The sequence below is a fragment of the Ceratotherium simum genome, chromosome X (genome assembly GCF_057802395.1).
Source record: "Ceratotherium simum simum isolate JZ-2026a chromosome X, ASM5780239v1, whole genome shotgun sequence".
Classification (NCBI taxonomy): Eukaryota; Metazoa; Chordata; class Mammalia; order Perissodactyla; family Rhinocerotidae; genus Ceratotherium; species Ceratotherium simum.
The window spans coordinates 116287643-116313436 of NC_141940.1; the positions used below are offsets into that span (position 1 = coordinate 116287643).

The 25794-nt window shown below is 41.4% G+C and overlaps 2 protein-coding genes across 7 annotated transcripts in view; one reads left to right on the top strand and one right to left on the bottom strand.

Moving 5' to 3' along the window:
- CTPS2 (CTP synthase 2) overlaps positions 1–25794 on the top strand; it is a 98721-nt gene that overhangs the window by 31307 nt on the left and 41620 nt on the right. For 5 of the 6 annotated variants that reach the window (XM_087427774.1, XM_087427775.1, XM_087427772.1 and 2 more), the window contains 4 exons: positions 1332–1420; positions 2387–2481; positions 4686–4748; positions 4853–4896. In XM_087427774.1, coding sequence (XP_087283900.1) covers positions 1332–1420; positions 2387–2481; positions 4686–4748; positions 4853–4896 — 291 coding nt within the window. Of the gene's footprint in view, positions 1–1331; positions 1421–2386; positions 2482–4685; positions 4749–4852; positions 4897–16956; positions 17624–25794 lie in introns of those variants that run through there. The other variant, XM_087427773.1, reaches the window with a different exon arrangement.
- S100G (S100 calcium binding protein G) lies at positions 15490–19750 on the bottom strand. Its single transcript, XM_004435158.3, has 3 exons — positions 19682–19750; positions 19023–19166; positions 15490–15742 (listed from the first exon to the last, which is right to left on the bottom strand). Exons 1-3 carry the CDS (start codon positions 19748–19750, stop codon positions 15638–15640), a joined length of 318 nt encoding a protein of 105 aa, XP_004435215.2. The 3' UTR covers positions 15490–15637.

Below are 25794 nucleotides of genomic sequence, written 5' to 3' on the forward strand. Positions count from 1 at the left end.
CCCAGTTTGATGCATATCTTTCTAGACTTTTCTCTCTCTCTATGTGAACGTTTAATGATATTCTGTCTGGATATATCATAGTTTAAGCAAGCCTTATTATCTTGATTTAAATGGTAAAACCTTTATATACTGAGCAAAAAGATACACTTATATGTTCAAGAAATGTAGTAACTTCTACTTAGACACCAGCGTAGGGCCTATCCGACTTTTCTCTCACCTCTTTGTAGCCTGTTTCTTTTCTAATCACTTTTTATTTTTGGCTTTCTGAGGAATATTTCACTTCCGGTTCTTCCCACCCAGCCAAGTCCCCTTGTAGAAAAAAGAAAACTAGAAAAATTGTTATAATACAAATTTTATAAAGCCTTTAAAATTTTGTATCTTAAGATATATTCAGATAGTAATTTTTACAAAAGAAATACTAAAATAATATAGCTATATAGGGACTGTTATGTACATAGGAATTGTACATGATTTTTCATTTAATAGGGTTCATTGACATTAGCTTCTGATTTTTCATTTAATACATGATTTTTCGTTTAATAGAATTCATTGACATTAGCTTCTGCTAAGTACTATTTGAATCACGGTCTTGTCATATTCTTTTTAGACAAGTTTGCTGCTGTGTTTATCTCACCTGGCTTATTGCAGCAACTTCCTGACTGGTTTCCAGTCTTCCCTCCATTTCCCACACTGTACCAGAGTGATCTTTCTAGAATCCCTCTCTGTTCTCTCTTTTCCTATTGTTCCCTTACTTAAGACCTTTCAGTGGCTTCAACTGGAAACTTATCCTCTCACTGGGTGGAGCCTCATTTGAGGGCCCCAGAGTGGCCACCACTTTCTGTCTTTCCTCTGAGGTTTCATACAAACTGTTCCTTCGCCTCCTCCACTCCCTTTGTCTCCTGCACACCTTCCCCCCTGTCTGCCAACATGCACACACATGCTTATCTTGCTTCTGCTCCTCCTCGAGGGCTGAGCCTCTTGGACATCACGTCCTCAGAGATCTTCCCTGTTGGCACTCCTTCCCTTCTTTCCTGCTGTGTCCAGCTCTAGGTTAGGTGTGGCTCCTGGTTACTTCCGCAGCATTCTCTTCTTGGCCCATCATAGCTGTTGTCACACTATGGTGTGGATGCCTGGTTATTTGGTTTCGTAATCTTCCTGAAAGGTTCTAAGAGCCACAGGACAGAAATCATGCTTTTCTGTCCTAAGTGACCAGTACAGTGTTTGCATAATAAGTAGTTATTGAATAATTGTGTCATAGTGCTAGACAGCTCTAGTATTTTCCAGTATTTATTTTTCTTAAATGTTCGTTTAATCTGTTGGATGTTTTTTAGTACATAGACTCCATTGATCTGGAGCAGAGCACTGAAACTGAGGACCCTGTGAAATTCCATGAAGCTTGGCAGAAGCTATGCAAAGCTGAGTGAGTCCTGAGGACCATCCATACCAGTTAGAAGAACACGATTGTGCTTTTTCCATAATGATCCAATTTACCCCAATTACTAATTTTTGTTCATTGTGAAAGGTAGTTTGGATTACTTATGGCCATTGTGAGTGGTTGTGCCGCATTCACACTGCCTTTACTTTATAATGTGCCATGTTAATGTTAGTGGAGTGTGCAAGGGAAATGGTTTTATTTTGGGGAGGATGGGGATACCGTATTGTAGAGAAAGTGTGTTGATGCTACTGAAAGATGCAGAGATAGATCTTACATATACAAAGTTAAAGTACAAGAATGACAACCCTTCTTTCTTGGTTTTATTTTCTTTTCCACTTGATTCTAGGTTTTATTTCATAAGTAATTGACAGAACTCTTGGGGGCAGCATTGTATTGTGAGGGTAGCGTGACCCTACCAGTTTTTCTCTTGGACTCCTGTCTTTTTCACATGAGAGTGTTTACATAGAAGGTCTCTAAAGTGTCTCCTAACCAGGAAATGTTCATGTGCCACTACATAATTAGCAATTGAAATCGAAGGCTGATTTTACCAGTTTAACTCTTTCTGATTATGTAAGAGATCTTAACATTTTTATAATAGTGCTTTTAAAAGAACCTTAACCTATTTTTATTCAGATAATTCTCTCAGTGGCATTTTTAATAGAATTGCATTTCTTAGTCACTATGCGCACGTGCCGCAGAGACCTATCAGAAAATATATATTGAGGTCAGTTGTGAGAAATTGTCGCAACTTCTTCATAACATTGGGAGGGTTTCAAGAAGAAAGTTCAGGATGTGAAATCATGTAATCAATTCTGAAAATAGACCCCAAGTGTGTTCTTTAGTGATTGTGCCAAGTGTTCAATTTGAGATCAGTAAGCATGACTGGCTGAAAATAAGAGTTTTAAAAATAAAAATAACGTCAAATTCACCCTCGTCTTGTCTTGATTGCAGTGGTGTTCTTGTGCCAGGAGGCTTCGGAATCAGAGGAACATCAGGAAAACTCCAGGCGATTTCTTGGGCAAGGGCAAAGAAGATTCCTTTTCTGGGTAAAACTCATGTTTATGGATTCTAACTATGAGTTTATTAGGTTTTTGACACGTAGTGGGGGTTACACTTGATAGGATTTGTTAAGATGAAAGGTGTAATCTCAGATTTGAATATTCAGGTGCCAAAGAGTCTGCTATAGGGATCAGCGAAGTACATCCTGCAAACCATACCTGGCTCGTGGTGTTTTTGTAAATAAAGTTTTGTTGGAACACAGCCACACCAATTTGTTTACATATTGTGTATGGCTGCCTTGGCGGTACACTGGCAGAATTTGAGACCCTACAGGTTTAAAAGCCTAAAATCTTTACTATCTGGCCCTTTACTGAAAAATTTGTCGACCTAGGAGAACTTACCACTGTTCTGGTTGGGGAGCAAGAGGCTGGGAGAAGTCGCTGTCCACACCTGCCCTCACCTCCGATTCCCACCCGAATCCGTCTTTTCACCTCTTCAAGCAGAGAAGCGTTCAACAGACGTCCACAGTGTTCTTTCTAATCAGAAAAAAAGAATGTTTAAGTTGAAATTTATGTGCTGCTTCTAGAAAAGATAATACAGAAAGACCATCTAACATTACAGGAACAGCTCTGTTAAAATTTGGTAGAGCTGGGTCTTTTTAATGCTTTTGTTTGATTGCAAAGCATGGCTTCTGGACCAGTGAAACCAGATGAAATGGAACCTTGACAGGCTAAAGGCAGCCCTGCAGTCGGGGATTCAGGCAGGAGGGGGAGTGGGGAGAGGCTGTGTTTCACACTGTGTGTGGATGTACTGGTGGGTTTGTGAACCGAGTGGACAGGCTTCGGTGCCTTTTACTATCAGCAGACTGTTCATATTTCCCATTGCCTGTTCTTTCAATAGCTTCCTAGATGCTCTCCAGTTGGGATCCATTTTCAAAAGAGAAGCCAGGAGTAGTACCTTGATACCTTGCTTTGTTTTACCTGTCTATGCTCATCTGCCGCTGTTTTCTTTTGAAGTAATCTTGTTTGGTTTCTGTCTGAACGTGGTTAGTGTTCTTTAGCTTTCTCTTTACCGCAGCATCTCTTCATGTGCTAGCCATATGGAACTTTCTGAAGTCCCCCTAGACCACTCAGCTGTTTCATGCTTTTTGACTTTTGTTCTGCTGTGCCCAATATATTGATTGCTGTCTCCTTTGAGTCCCTTGCATACCTTGGATATGTCTATAAAAGCATCTGGAGGGCCGGCCCCGTGGCTTAGCGGTTAAGTGCACGTGCTCTGCTGCTGGCGGCCCGGGTTCGGATCCCGGGCGCGCACCGACGCACCGCTTCTCTGGCCATGCTGAGGCCGCATCCCACATACAGCAAGTAGAAGGATGTGCAGCTATGACATACAACTATCTACTGGGGCTTTGGGGGGAAAAATAAATAAATAAATAAAATTATTAAAAAAAAAAAGCATCTGGAATGCTCCTTGGCATTAGTTTAGTGGAGAGAATTGGTGGGCCGCAGTGAATGTGGAGATGGGTGAAGGGCGCATCCGTGTGACAGCAGATCTGAGGCTATGCAGGTCTTTTTTCCTCCTGATCGAGCTCTCTGTTCAGTTCCATTTTGCATCTCCCTTCCCTGCTCTCCACCACACCCAGGCCCACAGTGGAGGTGCCAACTCCCCCAGCTGCTGCTGTTTTCCTACAGTGAGGTGAGGGGGCTGTTCTGGGCTTAGCAGCCTGGCACAGACTTCCCGCTCCACTGCCCGCCTGTAGGCGCTGCTTAGATCCCAGCCAGCTGGCTAGCCTGGGGCTGCCCTCAGGCAAAGCCCATATTTAAGCCTGTGAAACTACCTTGTAAAGAGAGAGTGTGAAGTCCAGCCCACGGAGACTCCCTCTGGAGTTGGAGTGTGTTAGATCTTCTCTGAAGGAATCACGCGCTCTGGGACAGCCCTGCAGCCCACACATACGCCTCGATTTAGAGACAAGTTTGGAAGGAGGCAGATTTGCCTTTTGCACCTTGCTCTGTCCTCTCCTGCCCTTTTCTAACCTCACATTCCTTCTTCATCAACTCCGGGTCATCCAAACCCCTTCCCTGCCTCTGCCACAGGCGTTCTGAGGGCAGAGGGTCCAGCAGCGAACCGGACAGGCAGAGTCTCGCTCTCCCGGAGCCCTCGATGGAGGGGACAGACAGCCAACAAATGAACAGAAAATACGAAGCAATGCAAAATATGTTCATTTGCTTTATCTATGTGCTTCTTGACATAGGAATTTGCCTTGGGATGCAGCTAGCAGTGATAGAGTTTGCAAGAAACTGCCTTAAGTTGAAAGGTAAGTCTGAGATTGGCTAATAACCTTTTATAAAAAAATTCTTATTACTTAAAATATTTTTCAGCAATATTGGTGAATTACTGAACTCGTTTCTTAATCTTTAGATGCTAGTTCCACAGAATTTGAGCCAAATGCCCGTGTTCCTCTGGTAAGTGGCTTGTTTATCTTTCCGGGTTGGGTTATTGTCATTTTGTTTCTGGCTCTTGCCTAAACTCATAAGGGGTGTTTATAATTATTTTTTCATTACCACATCAGGACATTTAAAATTATATATGATTTTATGATTATTATTACTATTATTATTATTTTTACATCAAACTGCTTTGTTCTCAATGGTCCATCTTGTCAGCTGTGCCTTGAAGAAAGACACGATCATGGACTGGCTTTTCTTTGCAGCCATTTTCAAGCTTAATGTTTAGGAAAGGATTAAATTGACTGTGACAACAATTTATAACAACTAATATAAATAAATGGGCTGTCCTGTCTCTGGACTCATCCCCCGTCTGTCTAGTTTCCACATTGTCGGTCATCTGTCTTTCTAAAACAAAAGTGACAACTGTTCTTCTGCTGTTCCTCATCTTCCACTGATTCCTTTTCCCATAAAATATTCAGTCCAAGATTCTTGGCAGGCCGACGTGCTCTGTCACCTGCCGCTTTGCTAATTCATCCCATGGCATCCCTGTCCCTCCATAACAGGGACATAACAGTCCCCCGTGTGCTTGAGGTGTTATGTTTGGACAATCTGAACACATTTTTTGGGTGTATCCTGAGATTCCCTGAGATGTCCCGCTTCCTGCAACCACCCTGGAATCTCCCCTGGAATCTCAATAAAACCAATGAAGAATTTAATTAAAAAAATTAACCAAACCTGATTACTGACAACTTCCTGTTCATCCTGGGAGTCTTTCCTGACCTCCTTTCTTTCCTGCCTCCACCTGATGTGCCTCGCACACACCTCTATCAGAGTACACACCCCACCATTGTGATATTTTTAACAGTTTATTGAGATATAATTCTCATACCATAAAATGTAGCCATTGAAAGTGTGTAATTCATTGACTTAGCATATTGACAGATCTCTGCCACCATCACCACAATCAATTTTGGAGCATTTTGATTACCCCAAAAAGAAACCCCACACCCCTTAGCTGACACCCCCAAGCCTCCTATCTTCCCAGCCCTAGGAAACCATTAATCTGTTCTCTGTCTCTATAGATGTGTGTTTTTTTTAAATTTTATTATTTTATTGAGGTCATAATAGTTCATAACATTGTGAAATTTCAGTTGTACGTTATTATTTGTCAGTCACCATACTTACGTGCCCCTTTACCCCTTTCTCCCACCCCCCAACCCTTTTCCCCTCTGGTAACCACTAATCTGTTCTCTTTGTCCATGTGTTTGTTTATCTTCCACATATGAGTGAAATCATGCAGTATTTGTCTTTCTCTGTCTGGCTAATTTCACTTAACATAATAGCCTCCAGGTCCATCCATGTTGTTGCAAATGGGATGATTTTGTCTTTTTTTATGACTGAGTATTATTTATTGTATATATGTATATACCACATCTTCTTTATCCGTTCCTCAGTTGATGGGCACTTGGGTTGCTTCCACATCTTGGCTATTGTGAATAATGCTGCAATGAACATGGGGGTGTATAAGCCTCTTTGAATTGTTGATTTCAAGTTCTTTGGATAAATACCCATGGTGGGATAGCTGGGTCATATGGTATTTCTATTTTTAATTTTTTTGAGAAATCTTTAGATGTGGTTTTTCTGGACATTTTATATGAATGGAATCATACAATATGTGGCTTTTTGTGACTGTCTTCTTTCACTTAGGATAACATTGTCAAGGTCTGTCTATGTTGTAGCATCTGTCAGTACTTTGTTTCTTTTTATTGCTGAATAATATTCCATTATATGGATATACCACATTTTATTTATCCATTCATCCATCGATGGATATTTGGGTTGTTTCCACTTTTTTGGCTCTTATGAATAATGCTGCTATATACATTCTTGTATAAGTTTTTGTGTGGACATAATGTTTTCATTTCATTTGGGTATATACCTAGGAGTAGAGTTATGGGTCTTATGAGGACTGTATGTTTAACCATTTGAGGAACTGCCAGACTCTTTTCCAAAGTGGCTGCAGCATTTTATATTCCCACCAGCAGTGTATGAGGGTTCCAATTTCTCCACATCCTCAACACTCATTATTGTCTGTCCTTTTGATTATAGCCATCCTAGGAGGTGTGGAGTTGTAGCTCACTGTGGCTTTGATTTGAATTTCCTTGATGTCTAAGGATGTTGAACATCTTTTCATATGCTTATTGGCCACTTGTATATCATCTTTGGAGAACTGTTTATTCAGATCCTTTGCCCACTTTTAAATTGGGTTATTTGTCTTTTTATTGTTAAGTTGTAAGAGTTCTTTATGTATTCTAGATACAAGTTCCTTATTAGATATATAATTAGCACTACTGACATTTGGGCCGGAGCATTTTTTGTTGTAGGGAGGCTGTCCTGTGCACTGTAGGATGTTCAACAGCATCCTTGGCCTCTGTTCACTAGACGTCAGTAGTACAGTCCTCCCAACCCACAATTGTGACAATAAAAGTACCTCCAGACATTGCCAAACATCCCCTGGGGACACAGGCAGAATAGCCCCCATTGAGAACCACTGATTTAGAGAAATCTAGTTCTATTCCTCTCCCCTCCAACCTATTCCCTTCCTTCCCTTATGGCAACCATTAATTCTTTTTTTTTTTTATGGGTTATCTTTCCATTTTTAAAATATAAGTAAACCTGCATGTCTGCTTGTAACCCCTGCCCCTTCTTAGATAAATGGTAGCATACTTTGCGCATGTTTCCTGCTTTGCTTTTTTCACTTCACACTATATGCTGGAGTGGAGAGCACAGCATTGAAGGATAGAGAGATAGTTTTCACTCCGTTTTATGGCTTGCAATTCATACTATAATGAGCCGTAGCTTCCCAGCCAGATGGTAATTTTAAGTCTTATGCTCAGAAGACCTAATATGAGTGAAGAGTTCCTTATAAGGCTTTAATAGAAATGTATTTCCTGACTGATGGCTGAAATGGCTGTGCCTGGCAAACCATGTGTTTTCTTTTTTAAGATAATACTTTGGAGTAGGAAGTGACTTTACCAGTAGGTGCCACTGTTAGATAGCTTTGGCAAGGTTAATTCTTTGATGACTATCCTTTACTGGGTGTGTGAGTGTGTGTGTGTGTGTGTGTGTGTGTGTGTTTAAAACATTTATACACAGGGTAAAAAAGTTAAGCCCTACAGAAAAGGTATAAAACGGCCTTTTCTCTGCCCCTACCTCACCTCTGTTCCCTTCCCCAGAGGTAACTACCTTCATCCATTTCTTTTGTTATTCTTCCAAAGATTGTGTGTGTGTGTGTGTGTGTACACCCACCTACCCACACACATACATGGATACGTGTTCCCTTTTATAAAAATCCATATGTTAGCATGCTTGAGACACTGTTCTCCCTTGTTTTTTGTACCGACTGCTCCACATCAATGCACAGGGATCTCCCATGTGCTTACCCTGCTGTATGCATCATTCTTTATTTAACCAGTCTCATATTGATGAATATTTAGGTTGTGTCCATTATTATGCTACTTTAAATCATGCTGCAAATTAGTATCCGTGTACATATGTCTTTGTACCCACACATACATAATTCTATGGGATGAATTCCTAGAAGGGGAATTGCTAAGTCAGAGGATATGTGCGTTTTACATTTTGATAGCTTCTATCCTCATAAGTGAGATGAGAACAATAAAACCTAATTGCTACTGAACATCTTTATGGCCTGCAATCAGTTTGTTGGAGAAAAATAGCCAGCCTTTGTGACAATGGTAAGAAGTCTTATTAAAGAAAAAGACTAAGGTAATAGAATCACCAGGCAGCAAACACGAGGAAGCCTGGGGAATCACTTAAACTCGAGGAAATAACAATGACTTACAGTGGGTAATGGCCATTCTGGCCCTTCTAGCTAAAAAAGTAAATAATTTGGAAACCAGGAGCCTCTTTTAGGGTATATTTGCTGCTAAAATCTGTTTCATGGGTGTTGGGGAGGGAAAATGATTTTCTCTCTATCCTTCTAGGTTCTTGGCTGAGACTCCACTGTAATAAAAGACAGATTAACAGGAGAAAAACAAACAGAAGTTTAGTAACATCTATACCTCCTGTATACATGGGAGAGACCCAGGAAAACTGAGGAATTCCCTGAAATGGACCAAGTCACCACCTTAAATACCATCTCTAGCTAAAGACAAAAGAAGGTGTTGGCAGGGGCAGTTATGGGAGGTGACCAGGCAAAGCAAGTAAACAAGGTTCAGGTTGTTATGCAGATTTAAGTCCTGCCTTCTCCACTGATAAGAGTTTCTGCAGATTTGGTCATCCTCTTCTTCCTGGTACAGAGAGGGAGACCCCCTTACAAATGGAGAGTTCCTTTATAAATGTAAATGTCTCTTACAAAAGGGTAGGTTTTCAGAGCTTCTCCTTTGTCTGTTGTTTCTTTTTTTTTTTTTTTTAAAGATTTTATTTATTTAATTTTTTCCCCCCAAAGCCCCAGTAGATAGTTGTATGTCATAGCTGCACATCCTTCTAGTTGCTGTATGTGGGACTCGGCCTCAGGATGGACGGAGAAGTGGTGCCTCTATGCGCACCCGGGATCCGAACCCGGGCCACCAGCATTGCAGTGCGCGCACTTAACCACCAAGCCACAGGGCCGGCCCTGTCTGTTGTTTCTTAAAAATAATCAGCTCAAGGGGCTGGCCCCATGGCCTAGTGGTTAAGTTTGGTGCGCCTGGGTTCAATTCCTCAGCGCAGACCTACACCACTTGTGAGTGGCTATGCTGTGGTGGTAACCCATGTACAAAATAGAGGAAGATTGGCGCAGATGTTAGCTTAGGGCAAAACATCCTCAGCAAAAAAAAAAAAAGAAAAGAAAAATCAGCTCAAGGTAATCCTTATGCCAGAGAGACAAATTTTGGGGTGGCAAATTCTGCTCTCCTTCATGGACCATCATGACCCTCCCTTGGCATGCATGATTAATCTTATGGTTGCTTATGAAATCGATAGAGACACTGGCATCCAGGACAGATATCTAAGAGGAGGTGTCACTTATACACATAAAAGGGAGAGAGATTTTTTTCTAAGAGTGAAAGGAGACTCTTTCTGAGTACCAGGAGAGAATGAGTAAAATTTATTTTATTGTGTCATTTCTCTGCTTAATCCACAAGGTGAAATAGAAGGCGTTGGGAATTTGGAGAATATTTAGTGTTCTACAGCAAGTCTGATTTTTTGGCCCGCTTCAAAGTAGTTTTACCTGCTTTCTAGATAATGCTTACCAGGAACACAGCTGTAACTGACTTGCATTCCAACTTTATATCAGTCATGTGGCTGCTGCTAACACCCTTGACCTTGAATTCGGCTTCAGATCTCTCCAGTTCATGTAGAAGATAGTTCATGATGTTAAAAAACAAAATTCAGCAGAGTAAATTTGAAGATCTAATTGGCTTTATTCAACAATTCATGAATCGGGCAGCATCCCATCTAGCAAGTAGAGAGATACTGCAAGGAGCTGTACAAAATGGAAGGTATTTGTAGGAAGGAGGGTGGGGCAAGGAAGTTACTAGCAAAGCAAAAGAAAGGATTATTTTGAGCCAGGACATCTTCTCTTTGAGGGGAAGGGAGCAGCAGGGGTTTTATCCTGCAGATGCCTCACTAGTGTTAGTCAGGAAATTCCAGACTGGTCGATTAAGATTACATTCCTGAAATTAGGTCAGGTATGAAATCTAGGTTTGGTCTCATGGTCTTTAGCCCAAAGGACGCCTTTTTGGGCCTGTTGTTTTTCTCTTTAACAACGGCATTGTGGACTTTATGTTTAGAATATTTTTGGCTTTTGAGACATATATAGGAAGAATGATCTCAATCCGATGTTTAGGTAGATAGATGTGCTTAATTTTTAGCATTTCTTTTCTGTTTACTGAAAATAGTAACTTTAAAAATCTGAATTTACGTAAGATATAACATCCTGAAAACAGAATCCATGTTCCACCTTCAAACATGTCAACACACACATGCACACTTGGATGGTGGTATTGGTAAGTAAACGTGAGAAATTCAAAGCATTTTAAGCAGATGCACATGGGAATTTGAGATTATTTTAATTTTAGTTATTTATTATAGATATGACTTCTTTTACCCCTTTTTGATCTGGGAATTTTCAAAGTCAAAATTAATTGTACATCTGACACAATGGATTTGTGAAATAGTCACATATAATTAAAAGTCGACTGAGGTGAAGGATAATTTGTGTTACACATTAAGCATAACTAATGCATAACATTTTCCTATCTTTAGTTGAAGCCCTGTTTGAAATATTTTCTACTTCCATGTTTTTTTCTGACAGCTTCATATGGAAAGCAAATTTAGGCATTAAAAAAACCCAGACTCCACTTAGAGTAACCTTTCAGGCAACTTTTATTACTTTGAAGGCTGCTTTGCATTTAGAACATTGTAGTAAGCATCTCCCAACTAACAAAATGATCTTACAGAAGTCATTTGGAGCTTAGTTTGGGCTAAAGAACTTTTTTCCCGTAAAAGCAGCCATCAAGAAGACACCTATACTGTAGGCAAAATAGCCTTTTATGGACCAGTCTGGGAGCCTAATAGTCTCTTAATCCTGTCTCTATGGGGATGATAGGTTCAGAGTTGATATCAGGCTGTTGGCCATAGTAGCTGCTTTCTATCTGGAGAAAGAAAAATTCTTCTAGGCATGATGGCTGCTGCCTAATGGCTAGGGCATCTTTTCCACCTGGCCCTCCCCCTTACCTGAGTCTACTTTTTGAAAGGAGACAGCGTAGCTAAGCATAACCCCCCATTAGTGAATCACAAGGGTAGTCCATAATTTTAGCAGTAAATGAATGACTAAATGAGTTCTTCAAAGCTAATGTATTTTAAAGCTTTTATACCTTGAGCTCAATGGGAAATGCCTTAGGAATAGATATTTCAATCACTTGAAAGATTTTTTTTGCAGTAGAAATAACTGGATGGTAGTGGAAAGACATTATTCAAAAGAAAAAAGTCACTGTGCCTTTGGAGCTAGTCCACTTAAGTGCAGTCCTAAATATAGTGTATTACAAATGATCTGTGCGACAGCCCTGCTTGCAGTTTAGTTGGAGACACAAGGCATAGACTGGTGAAATATATAACCAAATACATAGGCAGTATGTAAATACTCTCTCATTAATGCTACCAATGCTGTCAACTAGAGCTTTCTGCCATGATAGAATGTTCTGTATCGGTGCCATCCAATATGGTAGCCACTAGCCACATGGGGCTATGGAGCACTCGAAATGTAGCTAGTGTGGCCGAGGAAGTGAATTTTAAATTTTATTTAGTTTTAATTAATTTAAGTGTCCATAGCCACCTGATCTAGTGGCCATGGTATTGCAGCGCGCAAGTAGACCTTAGATACTTAAGAATTCAGAGTCGGGAAAAAAATGCTGTGGGTTGGAGTAAGAAGAGAAGATTGTCAAAGGCTTGGAGACTTCATAGAAAGGAGGGGAGGCATATGCTAGGCTGGAATGTCCAAGATTTGGTCACAATATAGGGAGTAGCTTGGCTGAAGCACATGGCTCCTGTAGGGAAGTGGAGGGAAACAAAGGAGATTGGTGTGGATTTGTGGAGGTCCTTGAGTGTCAGTGCCAAGATTAATCCTGAAGGCAATAGGGAACCCGTAGGCTGATACCTGTTAACTGTGACGTATTATGCAAATACCATACTCATGACTGAGGGCTTTCCAATAGAATGGGTGCTTTAGAAAGATTCAGCTAGCATGGGAGATAGACAGGGAGAAAAGACTTCAGGCAGGGCACGTGATTGAGTATTACAGCAGCCTCGGTCTGCGATCTAAGGAGCCCAGTGGGAGTGGGAGTTACTGTAGAAAGACCCAGCCGGCAAAGCGGCTTTATGGAATAAGTCAATAAGATTTAGTGACTGGATAGTCAAGAATTATTCATTTAGTAAATAGCTTTTGAGCCTCTCCCGTGTGCCGGGCTCTGATCTAGACTTGGCGCTACATCAGTGAAAAGAACAGATAAAAATTCTTGCCCTGGTGGAGCCTACAGTCTAATGAGGATTGGAGTTTTGTGGCTGACAAAATGCTGGTACTGTTGACTCAAGAGGAAATTCAGGTGAATCCTGTTGGATGTGGGAGATGAGATCAGCATTGGAAACCAGCCCAAGAAGGCCAATGAAGTAGACATGTGTACATACACACGCACACCCCTCACACACATACAGAAACCACACATCCACACCACACACAACATTTTCATCCTTCTTGAGGGTTAACCCTCAAACGATAATTCATCCAAGTCAGTAAATCTCAGCCAGGTGGAGAAGGTCTCTCTCCCGTACGTTTCCTGTGCATTGCTATTGTTCCTTCGAGACCTGCCTAGCTTGCCCAATTTGCCTTGGAGGCCTCCTGCCTAACCCTGGCCTCCACTCTTTGACCGCTCCTCCCTTGCAGACCCTTTGTTGGTGCCACCTCATCTTCCTAAAGCACATTCACGTCACTCTGTGACTCCTACACCTTCCTGCTCCCTTTCTGACCTTGGTTTGGCGTGGCAACCAAGGACTTCCATGATCTGAAGCCAGTGTGCTCTCTTTATTCCTCATAGCTGGCTTTCCACCCAAAACGTAGTATGTGTGCCCCCTGAACTGCCTTGCACTTGGACATGGTGTGTTTACTTGGAGTATTTTCTCTCTTTTTGAATGCCCAGTGCTGCCCCTTACCTGTAGGCTCCCCTCAAGGCTTTTCCTACAAATCCCAGTTGAAATACTACTTCTTCGATGAAGACTTTCCCTGGCCTGATCCCAGACTTACTGACTTAGGATCTCAGAGAGATCTTAGGATCTTCCAGAGATCTCTCTGGAAATTTGTATCTCCTATGGCATCTTGTATAATGCCTTGTGCATAGTAGGTGCTTTATATATATTGGAGTTGAAAGACATAATGTGTATTTACTCTGCGAGTGGCTCATTGAGATCCAGAACATAGGCTAAAATGGGAAGCTAGCATGACCTAGATATTAGAACTCAACAAAGCACATGCAGCAAAAAATAAAATCCCAAACTATAGACTAATGTTGGTTATTAACAAAGATGTGAAAAATCTTAAATAAAATAGTAGACTGTCTAATTTAAAAAGCATTAAAGAATAACTGATCATGACTGGATAGTGTATTTATCCCGGGAATTAAATAGATTAATGCATCATATTGATCAAACAAAAGAGACAACCTCCATATCACCATAGATTCTCAATAGGCAGTCTATAGTATCTAAACCCTGGTACGCACAATCTCATAGCAAACTAGGAAGAGAAGCGTACTTCTTAGACAGGAGAAAGAATACGTTTTGCAAACAAATATCCAACAGTAAACTCAGTGGTGAAATAGTAGAGGATTCCTGTTAAAAACAGAAACGAATAAAGATGTACACTCTTGTGACTAATAAAGTTGTTAAAATGGGACCAGCTAATGCTGCCTGAAGAGTGAAGCTGGTGTTCTCTTCCCTGTTTGTAGAAATATGAATCAATACAACCTGTGGAAAATCAGTTAGGTGGTCTGTTTCACAAACCATAAAAATATTAATACCCACTGACTCAGGCATTTGCTTCTCAGAAATTCTCCTAAGGAAATCTGCTATGTTGACAGAGATATGAACAGGTACTCATTATAACATTATTTAGAAGAATCAGAAATGACAATAATCTAAACGCCTTACAATGGGGAAATAGTTAAGACTATTATGGGGTATCCCTGCAGTGGAATATAATCACTCTAAATAGTCATTAGAAATATTTAGACTATATTAGACTATATTAGAAATATAGTCCTTAGAAATATTTAAGGCTTTTGATGCCATGAGTATGCTCTTGTGTTGAATTAGAATGCTACAAATTATATGTAAACATTCCCTCACTGTGTCTAAAATCTCCTTTGTTTCTTGGTGGAGGGGTTAGAAGTCATTTTTCTGTTTTTTGGTTAAATTCCCCTCCCACGCTCTCCCCTCTTCCCTCCCCCGCTGCTGGACTCAACAAGGGGAACTTGAGGGCTAACTGTTTTTCTGAGATACCGAGCGCCCCAGCCACACGGGATGCCAGAGCTGGGAGGGCCCTGTCTTCCTGTCTCTTTTATTTTACATATCACATACCAGAACCAAGGCCACCCCCTCGGTGATGGAGCAGAACTGACTCTTGGTCCTGTATCCCTTCTACTCCCTGAGAGGGTCATTCATTCAAAAAGCACAGCGAGTGCTGGGAGATGACTTTAAAGACAAGTGTCTGTTTTTTGAAGTCTGTTTTTCACTAGCTATTGACTAGAGTGAAATATGAGTTCAAATTGGAAAGGATGTGAGCACTGAGTAGTTGGGGAGGGAGAGCAAGGAACAGTTATTATTTTTATTTTTTGGAACAGCATTATTCTGGTGGAAGAATGGAGTGAGGGAATTGGTTTGGCACATCAGAATTCTTTCCAAATGTTTGACACCAGCTTTGTAGTCTTGGTTGAGATCATGGAACTATTCTGGGCCTTTTTAATTTTTTTTCATCTATAAAATTAGATCGTCAGACTAAGGTTACCTTCAGAGCTATTAAACTGTGGAGGTCAGTACTTGACAAGGTAAGACATGTCTAAGAATTTCTTTATTAGGTCTTCACTGCCAGATTATTAGAATTGCAAAGAATTAAACAGAGACTTTGGTGATTCCATACAGAGTAGGGCCACATCCCAGGCACTCTTCTTTTGGTGCTTAGAATGATGTTGTTTTGTTTTTTCCTTCACTGGGATATCTTTTTTACTAACACCTGGAATTCTTCAAAACTAACTTCTCCGTCTCCATTCTTGTCCAGTTCTTGAAAGAGGACATCAAGAGTGCTTGCACCCTGGTTTTAGACAAAAAGGATGGGATAAGGAAGAGGAGAGAAAATGAATCAGTTACTGCTATACATTCTCCGAAATGAGAGGCACTGGGTCTGCATTCCAAGAAGGCAGCTGAGTTTTTGGTCACATGCTACTGAGAGGTAGAGGTAGAAAAACCAACCTTAGCTGTGGTATTGCTCCATGTCACGGAACTGGCTACCCTTTTTTTTTTTTACCATATCACACATTTATTATTTTAATATTGATAATGTGTATTTTAATATAATTGGGTTTCTATGTAATCTTATGTATTTTTCTTTATGCCTCTAAAAACATTCTTTGGAGAAGGAGCCTGGGGGCTTCACTGGACTGTCGAGGGGCCCACGGCCCACAAACAGTTGAGGACCCCTTTCCCAAGGTTTTCTGGGAGCTGGTTTTGCGTCCAGCTCCAGGGCTAGGCTGCCATAAAACCCGAGGCAGCATGCATGGCTGGCTGCTGCTGGCCGGCACTGTGCCAAGGGCTTTCCGTAGCCTGTGCAGTCCTTCCAACCACCCTGTCGGGGAGATCCACTTTACAGATGAGGAGACTGAGGTTCTGAGACAGCTGCTCACTTGCTCCAGGGCTCACACCTGGTGAGTAGAGGGCTTGGGGTTCAAACATTGACTCTAGAGTCCAACCCCTTAACTAGCAACCACCCCAGTTTTTCCTAAACCCTGGGCTGTGGCCCACATCTGTACTGTGCAAGATGACTTTTTGCATCAGTGGTTCTCACACTTTGGTGTGCATCAGAATTACCACATGGGCTTGCTGACCTTAGTAAATACAGATTGATGGGTCCCACTCCTAGAGTTTCTGATTTCACTAGGCCTGGAGTGGGGAACCAACAAGTTCCCAGGTGATGTTGATGCTGCTGGTCCAGGACCAATCACGCTCAGAGAACCACTGCTTGAGAGCTTACATGAGATCATGTTCAGCTGGACTCCCTTCTGACTACTGATATTCCTGTAGTGTCTTAAGCAGACTTAATTTTTGTCTCTGCCATAAAACTCAAGTCTTAAAGCCGTTACAGCTCTGACTTTCTGTCTGTGGCAAAATAGTGCCTAGGAAACCTATTGTTTATAAGTCAGCTTCAAAACTGTTTTTTGATTGTGGGAAAAAACATAACATTTACCATCTTAACTATTTTTAAGTGTACAGTTCAGTAGTGTTAAGTAAGTTCATATTGTTGTGCCACAGATCTCTACATCAAGACATGTTTTGGGCCGGCTCCGTGGCTTAGCGGTTAAGTGCGTGCGCTCTGATGCTGGCGGCCCGGGTTCGGATCCCGGGAGCACCCCAAGGCACCACTTCTCCGTCCAACGTGAGGCCGAGTCCCACGTACAGCAACTAGAAGGATGTGAACCTATGACATACAACTATCTACTGGGGCTTTGGGGGGAAAAAACTGAATAAATAAAAAAAAAAAAAAAAAAAAAAAAAAGACATGTTTTAACCCCTAAGATTCCTACAGAGACATTTGGCACTTTGTTATGATAATAAGACCAAACTGTAAGATATTCAGCATCTGTTTTATAAATACCAAACACTGTTTTCCTGAAGCGTTTACTAGATTCTAAACCATACAAGGTGATGATGTAAACAGAGTATAGCTTGGAAAACCTTAGTAATCCTTATGGAGATATAATCAGGTACATGACTTTGTACGTAGATTTTTCAAAATTTACCATTGGTCTTCCTACCTTTATCCAAATTATAAAAGTCACACGTGTTTTTTATAGGAAATACATAAAACATAGAAAAATATGGAAAAATTCACCAGTCTTACCTTTTAAAACCACTTGTTTGAGTAGATTGCTTAGACTTCCCTGTCAGATTATTATTTTTCTTTTATTATTATTATTCCTTCCTCTTATTTTTTTTTCCTTTTGGAAAAATTTGAGGTTTTTTTTTTTAGAATTTAATCTGTCTCAGAAACCTTTATTTTTATTTTTGATTTTTCTGCTAGCACCTTTAACTGCTTTTTAAAGTTATTTTATATTTTAACTGTAAGAAAATAAGATATTGGGTTATAAGGTCGTTGAATTCAGCCACTTTTCTTTTTAGTACTAAAAAACAGAGATCTTCTCAACAACTAAAACCAGAAACTTTCTCACATGTCATATTGGCAGAAGGGACATTTCTGGTTAAAATCTGGGAAGCAAATGCTTGCTTCTGAAGTTACAGCTAGTGACGAAGTCAGATGTAATAGTTGCGCAGTTGCTTCTGTTTTGAAGGTCGGTTTTAGTTGCAAGGGAAAGAAAGTACCTTGGAGCAGGGAGAATCAGCCGTTCCCTATTCCTCATGTCCTCCAGAGGCGTTTTGATTTTGACAACTCTGAGAAGGCTTTGATGAGAAACTTTCTAGCTAAGGAAAGGCAATGCTTTCCTGAAAGTTGTTTAGAAATGGGGCCGGCCCTGTGGCTTGGTGGTTAAGTGCACGCGCTGCGATGCTGGTGGCCCGGGTTCGGATCCCGGGTGCGCATCGAGGCACCACTTCTCCGTCCATCCTGAGGCCGAGTCCCACATACAGCAACTAGAAGGATGTGCAGCTATGACATACAACTATCTACTGGGGCTTTGGGGGGAAAAAAATAAAATCAATAAAATCTTTAAAAAAAAAAAGAAATGCATGGTTGCCTCATTAACACAAATTTAGATGCTTAATGCCAATAACACAAATTAAATGCTTCTTAAATATAAATGGGTGTCGACAGAGGGCAATTTGTCAGCGAGAAGCGAATTTTCTTAAGGGACCGCCAAGTAAGTGTTGGTCTTGTTGAGAGATCCTACCTATAACAATGAAGCACGTCCAAAGCCAACTAATATTATTTTACCAGCCTCTTTGTTGTCCTAAAGCCTGGCACGGAGCTGCTGAATCCAGGCTGAAGGCCTTAGTGTGTTTGCTTGGCGACCCGCAGGTCCTCCAGGCCTAGCTCGGTAGAAGTGGGATCACTGCTTCCGTTTGCTATGGCCGGTGATGGAGAGTTCTATCCCCCAGGCTGCGGGGGCTAGAAGGCTTGGCCCCTGCTTTCTAGGAGCTTGCCATCTGAACTGTGACCTGCCACCAGGGGAGGAAAGCACGCGTTCAAGAGGTGCTTCCCTCCTGCGATGCCCGCACCTGGGCTGCTGTGGGCTCTGCCCCAGATGGAGCTCCGATCAGTATTGCAGACCTCAGCCTCTCCTGGTGCCCTTTCATCTCCCCACCCTTCTCTCCCCGCCCCCCAGCAGAGGCCGGCTCAGCGGGCTCTGCAGTGGTGCACTCACTTTCAGTAAAGTGGGGAATTCAGTCTGAATCAATTGCTTCAGCTCCCCCTTCGACAGCTGGTCTGGATCGCCTTCTTTGGCTGCATATTTTTCAAAAATTTTCTTCAGTTCTTCAGGAGACTTTTTTACACTCATTTTGGTACCCTGTAAATTGGGAAAGAAATGAATTTACCAAAAAGCTCAAGTGGAGTTTTATGCTGGTGATTGCCAGCAAGAGTTTAGTGCCCTTGGGCTGTTTCCTTGGCATAGGTTGGGGAAAGTAAAGAAAAAGGGGGAGGGAGAGAAGAAATAGAGAGGGAGGAGGAGAAGAGAGGGGGTGGACCCGTGGGAACCACAGGTATTTTAAAAAGAATCATCTTAGACAGTATTGTAATTGTCTGTTCTTAGAGTACATCTGTTAGGATATAGTCCCTGGAGCCAAATACTTTTATTAGTAATTATGACATTCTTTACTTTTTATGTACCTGGTCTGCACTGTAGTCTGTGGTCTTGAAGAAACCTGACTACAGCTTCTAGCCTCTAAATGACTGGTACTGTCTTTAGATGGCACAAACCCACTTTCTCCCCAGACCATTATCTTTCATACCATTCTGAAAGGAAGCAGAGTGAATATCAATGCAAGCAGAAGGAGCTCCGGATAATAGTAAAATCACACTTACCCGGTTGCCCTGGAACAGTGAGGCAGCTAGAAGAATCAAACAGGAGTGTGGAGAGCTGAGCAGGATCATGCGACTTTTATAGTCTTCACAGGCACACCACCCTGATTATGAAATTTTCCTTTTGTTTGCCATTTAAGGGTAATTATTAATGGTTTTTGAAATTTAAGCTTAAGATTGCATGAACCTCATAATTAAGGGCAAGATCCAATAAAGGGCCACCTCCCCAGTTGCTTCATGGTTCAGAGTCCCATGAGTAAGCGTGGATTTTTTTCCCCCTTAGATTATATTTTCCCTCCAATGTAGAATTATGATATATTTGCTCGCTGTTCACATTTCGGAAAGCTTAGATATTGGTTTATTTCAATTTAGTTGCATATTTAGGCTTGAAAAAGTAACTTCCTTCACATCCAGGCGCAAAAATACTATAATAGATGGTCAATACTACATAATTTAAAAAAATTGCAGTCTGGCTGTTGAAGTCCCTCTGATGTTTTGTACATACTAGGTGAATAACTGAATGAATGAATGAATGAATAGAAGTGTCATTGAGAAGCAGGTTTAAGAAGTGGGGAGAAGATACACAATAATTTGTGGTTTTATTTGGCAAAGCAAGATTACCAAGTAGCGTGGTCATTTTTCAACTTTTTCATTATTTGTTGTTCCCACATCTGCTTTTTATTTAATACCCTTTTCTTTACCAAATATATTTTGTTAATCATTCTAAAAACTTGTGAAAACACTTGACTTACTTTTATTCAATTGGAAATACTTCAAACTTTTAGAACTGCCAGGATTTAAAATTGGAGACTAAATTTATTTCTGTTAGAAAGAGTTCCATGAAAGAACGGGGACATTGATCTAATACTGATTATAACTCACAAGAAGGGTTTTCAGATCGACTTTAAAAGCACTTACCAGCTTTTAAGCACTTGTACACTTCCGCTCCTGTATAATTTTCTCTGACCCTTCAATATATCACGTACAAATTGAGGATTGAACTATTGGACTGTTATTTCTCTCTGACCCTTTTCAGTTCTAAAATTCTAGGGCCTTATTTACCTTGGAGAATAAATGTGAAATCTTATGGTGTTCCTTAAAAGCTTCCCACCAATCCTGAATGGTTATCTTTCGTTCGCCTTTGCTGTCTTGTGTTGTTCTTTTCTTTTGTTATTCTTCTCTTTTATCACAGATTATTTGACTTTGGTATGCATCAGTACTGACTATGTATTAACTCACCTCTTGGAGTAAAGATAAGCATTTTCTTTTTTGTTATAAGACTTTCACACAAAGTTATTCTGATTTTGGCAATGCATTTTAATCAAGATTTTAGAGAATTTCCAGTGTTTTTATACTTATGCTCTGTTTTACCTGGGAGGAAGTAGGCTTTTGTTGAGCAAGCATAACAAGAAATATCTTTTTCCTGTAACATCTTTTAAGAAAATTTCAAATCTACAGAAAAGTTGCAAGAATAGTTAGTGAACACCAACCCATCTTTTGCCCAGATTCACTAATTGCTAATATTTCCACATTTGCTTTCTCTTCTTATGGACAAAAACCTTTTCCCCCTTGAACTGTTTGAGAATTAGTTACAGACATCCAGAAACTTCCACCTAAATACCTCAGCATCTTATCTCCTAAGGACAAGGACGTTCTCCTACACAACCACAATGCCATTATCACAACCCATATTCAAATTTCCCCAGTGGTTGAAATAGCATCTTCAATCATCTGTTCTCTCAAACGACCACTTGGGAGCTAAAATCAACATGGCAGTTGTTATGTTTCTTGAGTCTATATTGAAGAAATGATTTTATTAACTATATGTGATCTTGATAACTATATAATATATAACTATATGATTTTAATAACTACGTATTATATGACAGATAACATGTTATATATAACACATGACATATAGTATATATGACGTGTGTGTATGTGTGTATTGTGTGTATATATATATATATATATATGTATAATTAACTCTAAGAAAAACATTGGGAACAGTATTGGTTAATAATACTTTTAGGCTACAAAAGTATTAATACTAATACTGTTAGGCGACAAATCTCTCTTTTCAAGGAAAGACTTCTGATTAAAACAGGCCCAGTGCTGCTTGTTGTTAGAACTTAATCCTTGTAGTAACACTAACAGAACTTGAAAAACAACTAGTGGGTCTTCTTAAATTTTTACTTGCTCACCTCTGTCAGTCACATCTCTCATCTCTTATTTTTCTCTTTACCTATAGACTCAAGTGTGCGGGTAAACCTGCAGTGGAAACCATGAAAGCCACCAATAATATTCTCATGAAACATTAACTAAAAATATATGGAGACAGGTGATAAATACAGGGTGTGTTCAAAAGAGTGCATTTTGAAACTAGAGAAAGGGGAAAAAATGACAGGCACGAGGTCAGTTATGGAGAAATGGAAAGACAAAGGTTACTTATCACCTCACTGTTCGATTGCTTGATCTTTGGACAGACTTACGTCTTTCCTAGGAAAGCTAAGAGTAACGTATTTTAAAAGCTCCGGATACCAGAGGCTTCCATAGCCGTGTTATTCTACTGGAGTCCACAGCAGGCAGTGCCTGGAAGGGCACCTTTGGGAAGAGGCTGTGGTGTCAGTACCCAGGCCCCACAAAACAAAATGGGCGAGAAATGCCTCCATGGGTTCGTGTTGCCTTTGGTCCTGAGGTTTAGAGGAGACCCTGACTGCTACAGTGTAGCTGTCCCTGAAAGGGGGCTCCCATCTCCTCCCCTGCCTTCCCTGTGCCCTAACACAGAGTTCACCTTCTTTTCCACTTCCAACCTTTGCCTGGGCTGTGAGTCTCACCGGTTTGGAGGCCTGCCTGTGCTGGCCCTGGGTGGTTGAGTTCCCAGAGGCCTCCTAATCATAGCCCACGCTTATTGAGGGCTGATTTTTGCCATGGGCTGTGTGCTGCCCCCGGACCCGACCCATTACCTTGAGATATCCCTGCAGCACCCCTGGGAAGCGGATACCACTGTTACCTCCGGTCTGCAGAGACATTCAAGGACCGTTCAAGGTCACATCGCTGGGGAGTGGTAGAGCTGGGATTCTAGTCTAGGCCCAGCCTGCACCCTCAGCCACCACGCCACCTGCCCCATCCCAGGGGTACGGCTTCTGTGAGAAGGGCTGGTCAATGTTAGTGTGAGGCCCAGAGGTAGGACTTAGCTTTAAGTGTTATGGTCGCACCTGAGGTATAAGAATGTTCTTTTTCTAATGGAAGTAACGTATGCCTTCTTTTACTGGTGGAAAAAAAACAAGTTTAAGAGACCAGAAAATAAATATTTCTTTAGAGGACTGCTCAATGTTTTCACCATTGTAGGTTCCATCCTCACACTGCTCTGTGATGTGGCAGGTTGAGAAGACAGAAAGGGAAGTAATGGTCCTGTATCAGGTGAGAGGCCAGCTTGGGCACAGCAGTGCCTCTGCCTCAAAGCAGGGCACTGCTCCTCCCCTCCCGTCTGCTGAAGTGACCTGCCTGCAGCTCGAGACAACCCGCAGCATCTCAGAGACCCCTTCACTGCTCTTAGGCCCACCAACCAGTCCCTTAGTCTCCTCTGTTAGTTTTTGATAAAAATCCGGGAAGATTTAATTATGGAGCACTTGATCAGAACCTGACACTGTGCTGGACTCTGGTGGAGACAGAGAAGAAGATCTAGTTCTTGTGCTTGGTGAGCCCACACCGTAGTTTGTGAGAGGAGACACATATACGAAATGATAGAGGTTCAAGTTGTATACAATAAAGGATTGTATTCGTTTCCTATTGCTGCTGTAACAAATCATCACAAACTTAGTGGCTTAAAACAACACAAATTAATTTTCTTACTGTCCTGGATCTGAGAGGTATAAAGTGGGTTGGCAGGGCTGCGTTCCTTCTGCAGGCTTTCGGGGAGAATCTGTTTCTTTGCCTTTTCCAGCTTGTAGAGACTGCCTGCTCATGGCCCCTTCTTCTGTCTTCAAAGCCAGCAATGTAGCATCTTCCAATCTCTCTCTCTTTCTCAGAGGATGACCTCTGCTTTGTCATCCATCTCTTTCTCTGCTTCTGACCCTCCTGCCTCCCTCTCATAAAGACCCTGTGGTTACACTGGGCCCACCCACATAACCCAGGATAATCTTCCCATCTCAAGAGCCTTAATTTAATCATATCTGTAAAGTCCTTTTTGCCATGTGAGGTAACATATTCACAGCCTCCAAGGACTAGGACTTGGGCATCTTTGGGGGGCCATTATTCAACCTACCACAAATTAATTAAAAATGAATTAACAGTGTATAGGTTATTTATTTGGTAGGGTGAGCATAACAGGGTGGTATTAATTATGGGGCAATAAGGAGAACTGGAGGGTGCCCCTGAAGCATGAGCCCACTTGGAATGGTAGGGAGAAGGCATCTTAGGAAAAGTAGTGAAGAAGCAATACGTGTGTAGTGGGATTGTGGGGAGGGGAGCAGAGGACCCATCGGCAATGGACCCATCTGGCTGGGGTGGAAACCACAGGTTAGAATACGTGGGGAAAGCATAGCTAGACTGGGTTCCTGAATGAGGTGGTGGAAGCCGAGTGCCACGTGGAAGAGTTTAGATTTGATCTGTAGCAATGGAGGCTGCTGTAGCTAGCAGTGTTAGTTCATACCAAACAACATGAATTGGTTCAGACTTTATGCACAACTTGAATATGACTCATCAAGAATCAAAATCAGAAGCGTGCTTGGAAAAAAAAACGAACAGAAAAAACCCAATGGACAGGAGGAAAGGAACAGGTTGGGGAAATCCTTGTAAAGAATACTTGAAGAATATACTAGAAAGTCTGAGAGAATCACTGTGTGTGTGGCCTAAGAGACTGTAAACGGTCTGCTGAGGGGTAGGCTCCCCCAGTGTCCCCACATGGAATGTCCAAAGGCGAGGGACGTGAGGGAGGCTGACCTTACCGGGGCTCTGTCAGGTTGATCAGAAGCCTTCTGCTCCTTCACACACTGCCATTTAGGAATTTCATCTTTGATAAGAGAACCCAAGTTCCCTAGACTTTGTTGTTTAAGGCACCCAGGACGTACAAAGTCTTGAACCCATTACACTTTTATTGTGGGCTGCAGAAGCTTTGGTAAAGGTTAATTAGTGCTGTATTTATCCTTTTGTGGTACTTTTACATCTCCTCAAGCTTTATCACCACCAATTTTCGTTACTTATTGATCTTTTTTTTTTTTTCTTGTGCTATGTGGCTTCGTTCCAAGGAAGGACAGATCTGTAGTGGGGATCAGACGGCAGCCAGCGTTTAAGCAAAATCAGAGTGGGCCGAGGCAATCCTTTTGCAATGGAAGAGGCATTTTCCTCTTAAATGCAAAATCTAGTGTATTTGAGAAATGTTGGGATTAAAACTAAAGCGTATTTGAAGTTCTTTTCTTTAACCACCCTGGTAATGATAAAAGATATGTTTTGAAACAGTGATGTTCTCCTGTTTCTCAGGCCTTTTGTGGAAGGAACGCCAGGAACAAAGATGTTTTCCTGAATTTTGTTGCTGAATCAGGTTATTAAAACCCGGAAGGCAGCCCTACTGTCATCTTTAAAGTTTGTAGGATTGCCTGATAACTCTGCAAGGCAGCTGGTTGGGCCAGGCTTGGCCAGAAATGCACCGTATTCTTTACCTTCCCCAAACTTTCCCTTCCCTAGTGTTTGGATCCCACCAGCTTGTGCCTGGCCTAGCCGTTCTTTGACTGAGTGTGTGGCGGGCATCCCCCGATGAGGCCTCCTAAGCCAGACCAGAGAGCGCAGCAACTCTCCTGTCAGCTCTCGCTCTGCTTTTCTCCGTTCACTGACGTTCAGGGCATCATTTGGGGCTGGAAAGCTGCTTCCACCTGCTCCCCCATCTTTTCTCTAACATTTTCTTTGCCTTCTCCACTGGCTTCTATACTAGCACATTTTAATTGGAGGATCACCGTGGCTGTTAAGCCTTAGAATTTCTTTCTATGCTGTCATTTCAGGAGAAGGTGATATTTATTGCTTCTGAAAACAGCAGGGATAACGTGAGCTAATACCCTAGTGGAAAGCCTAAATAATACATCTCACTATTTGGGCCTTAAATTTGTATTTTCATTAAAATA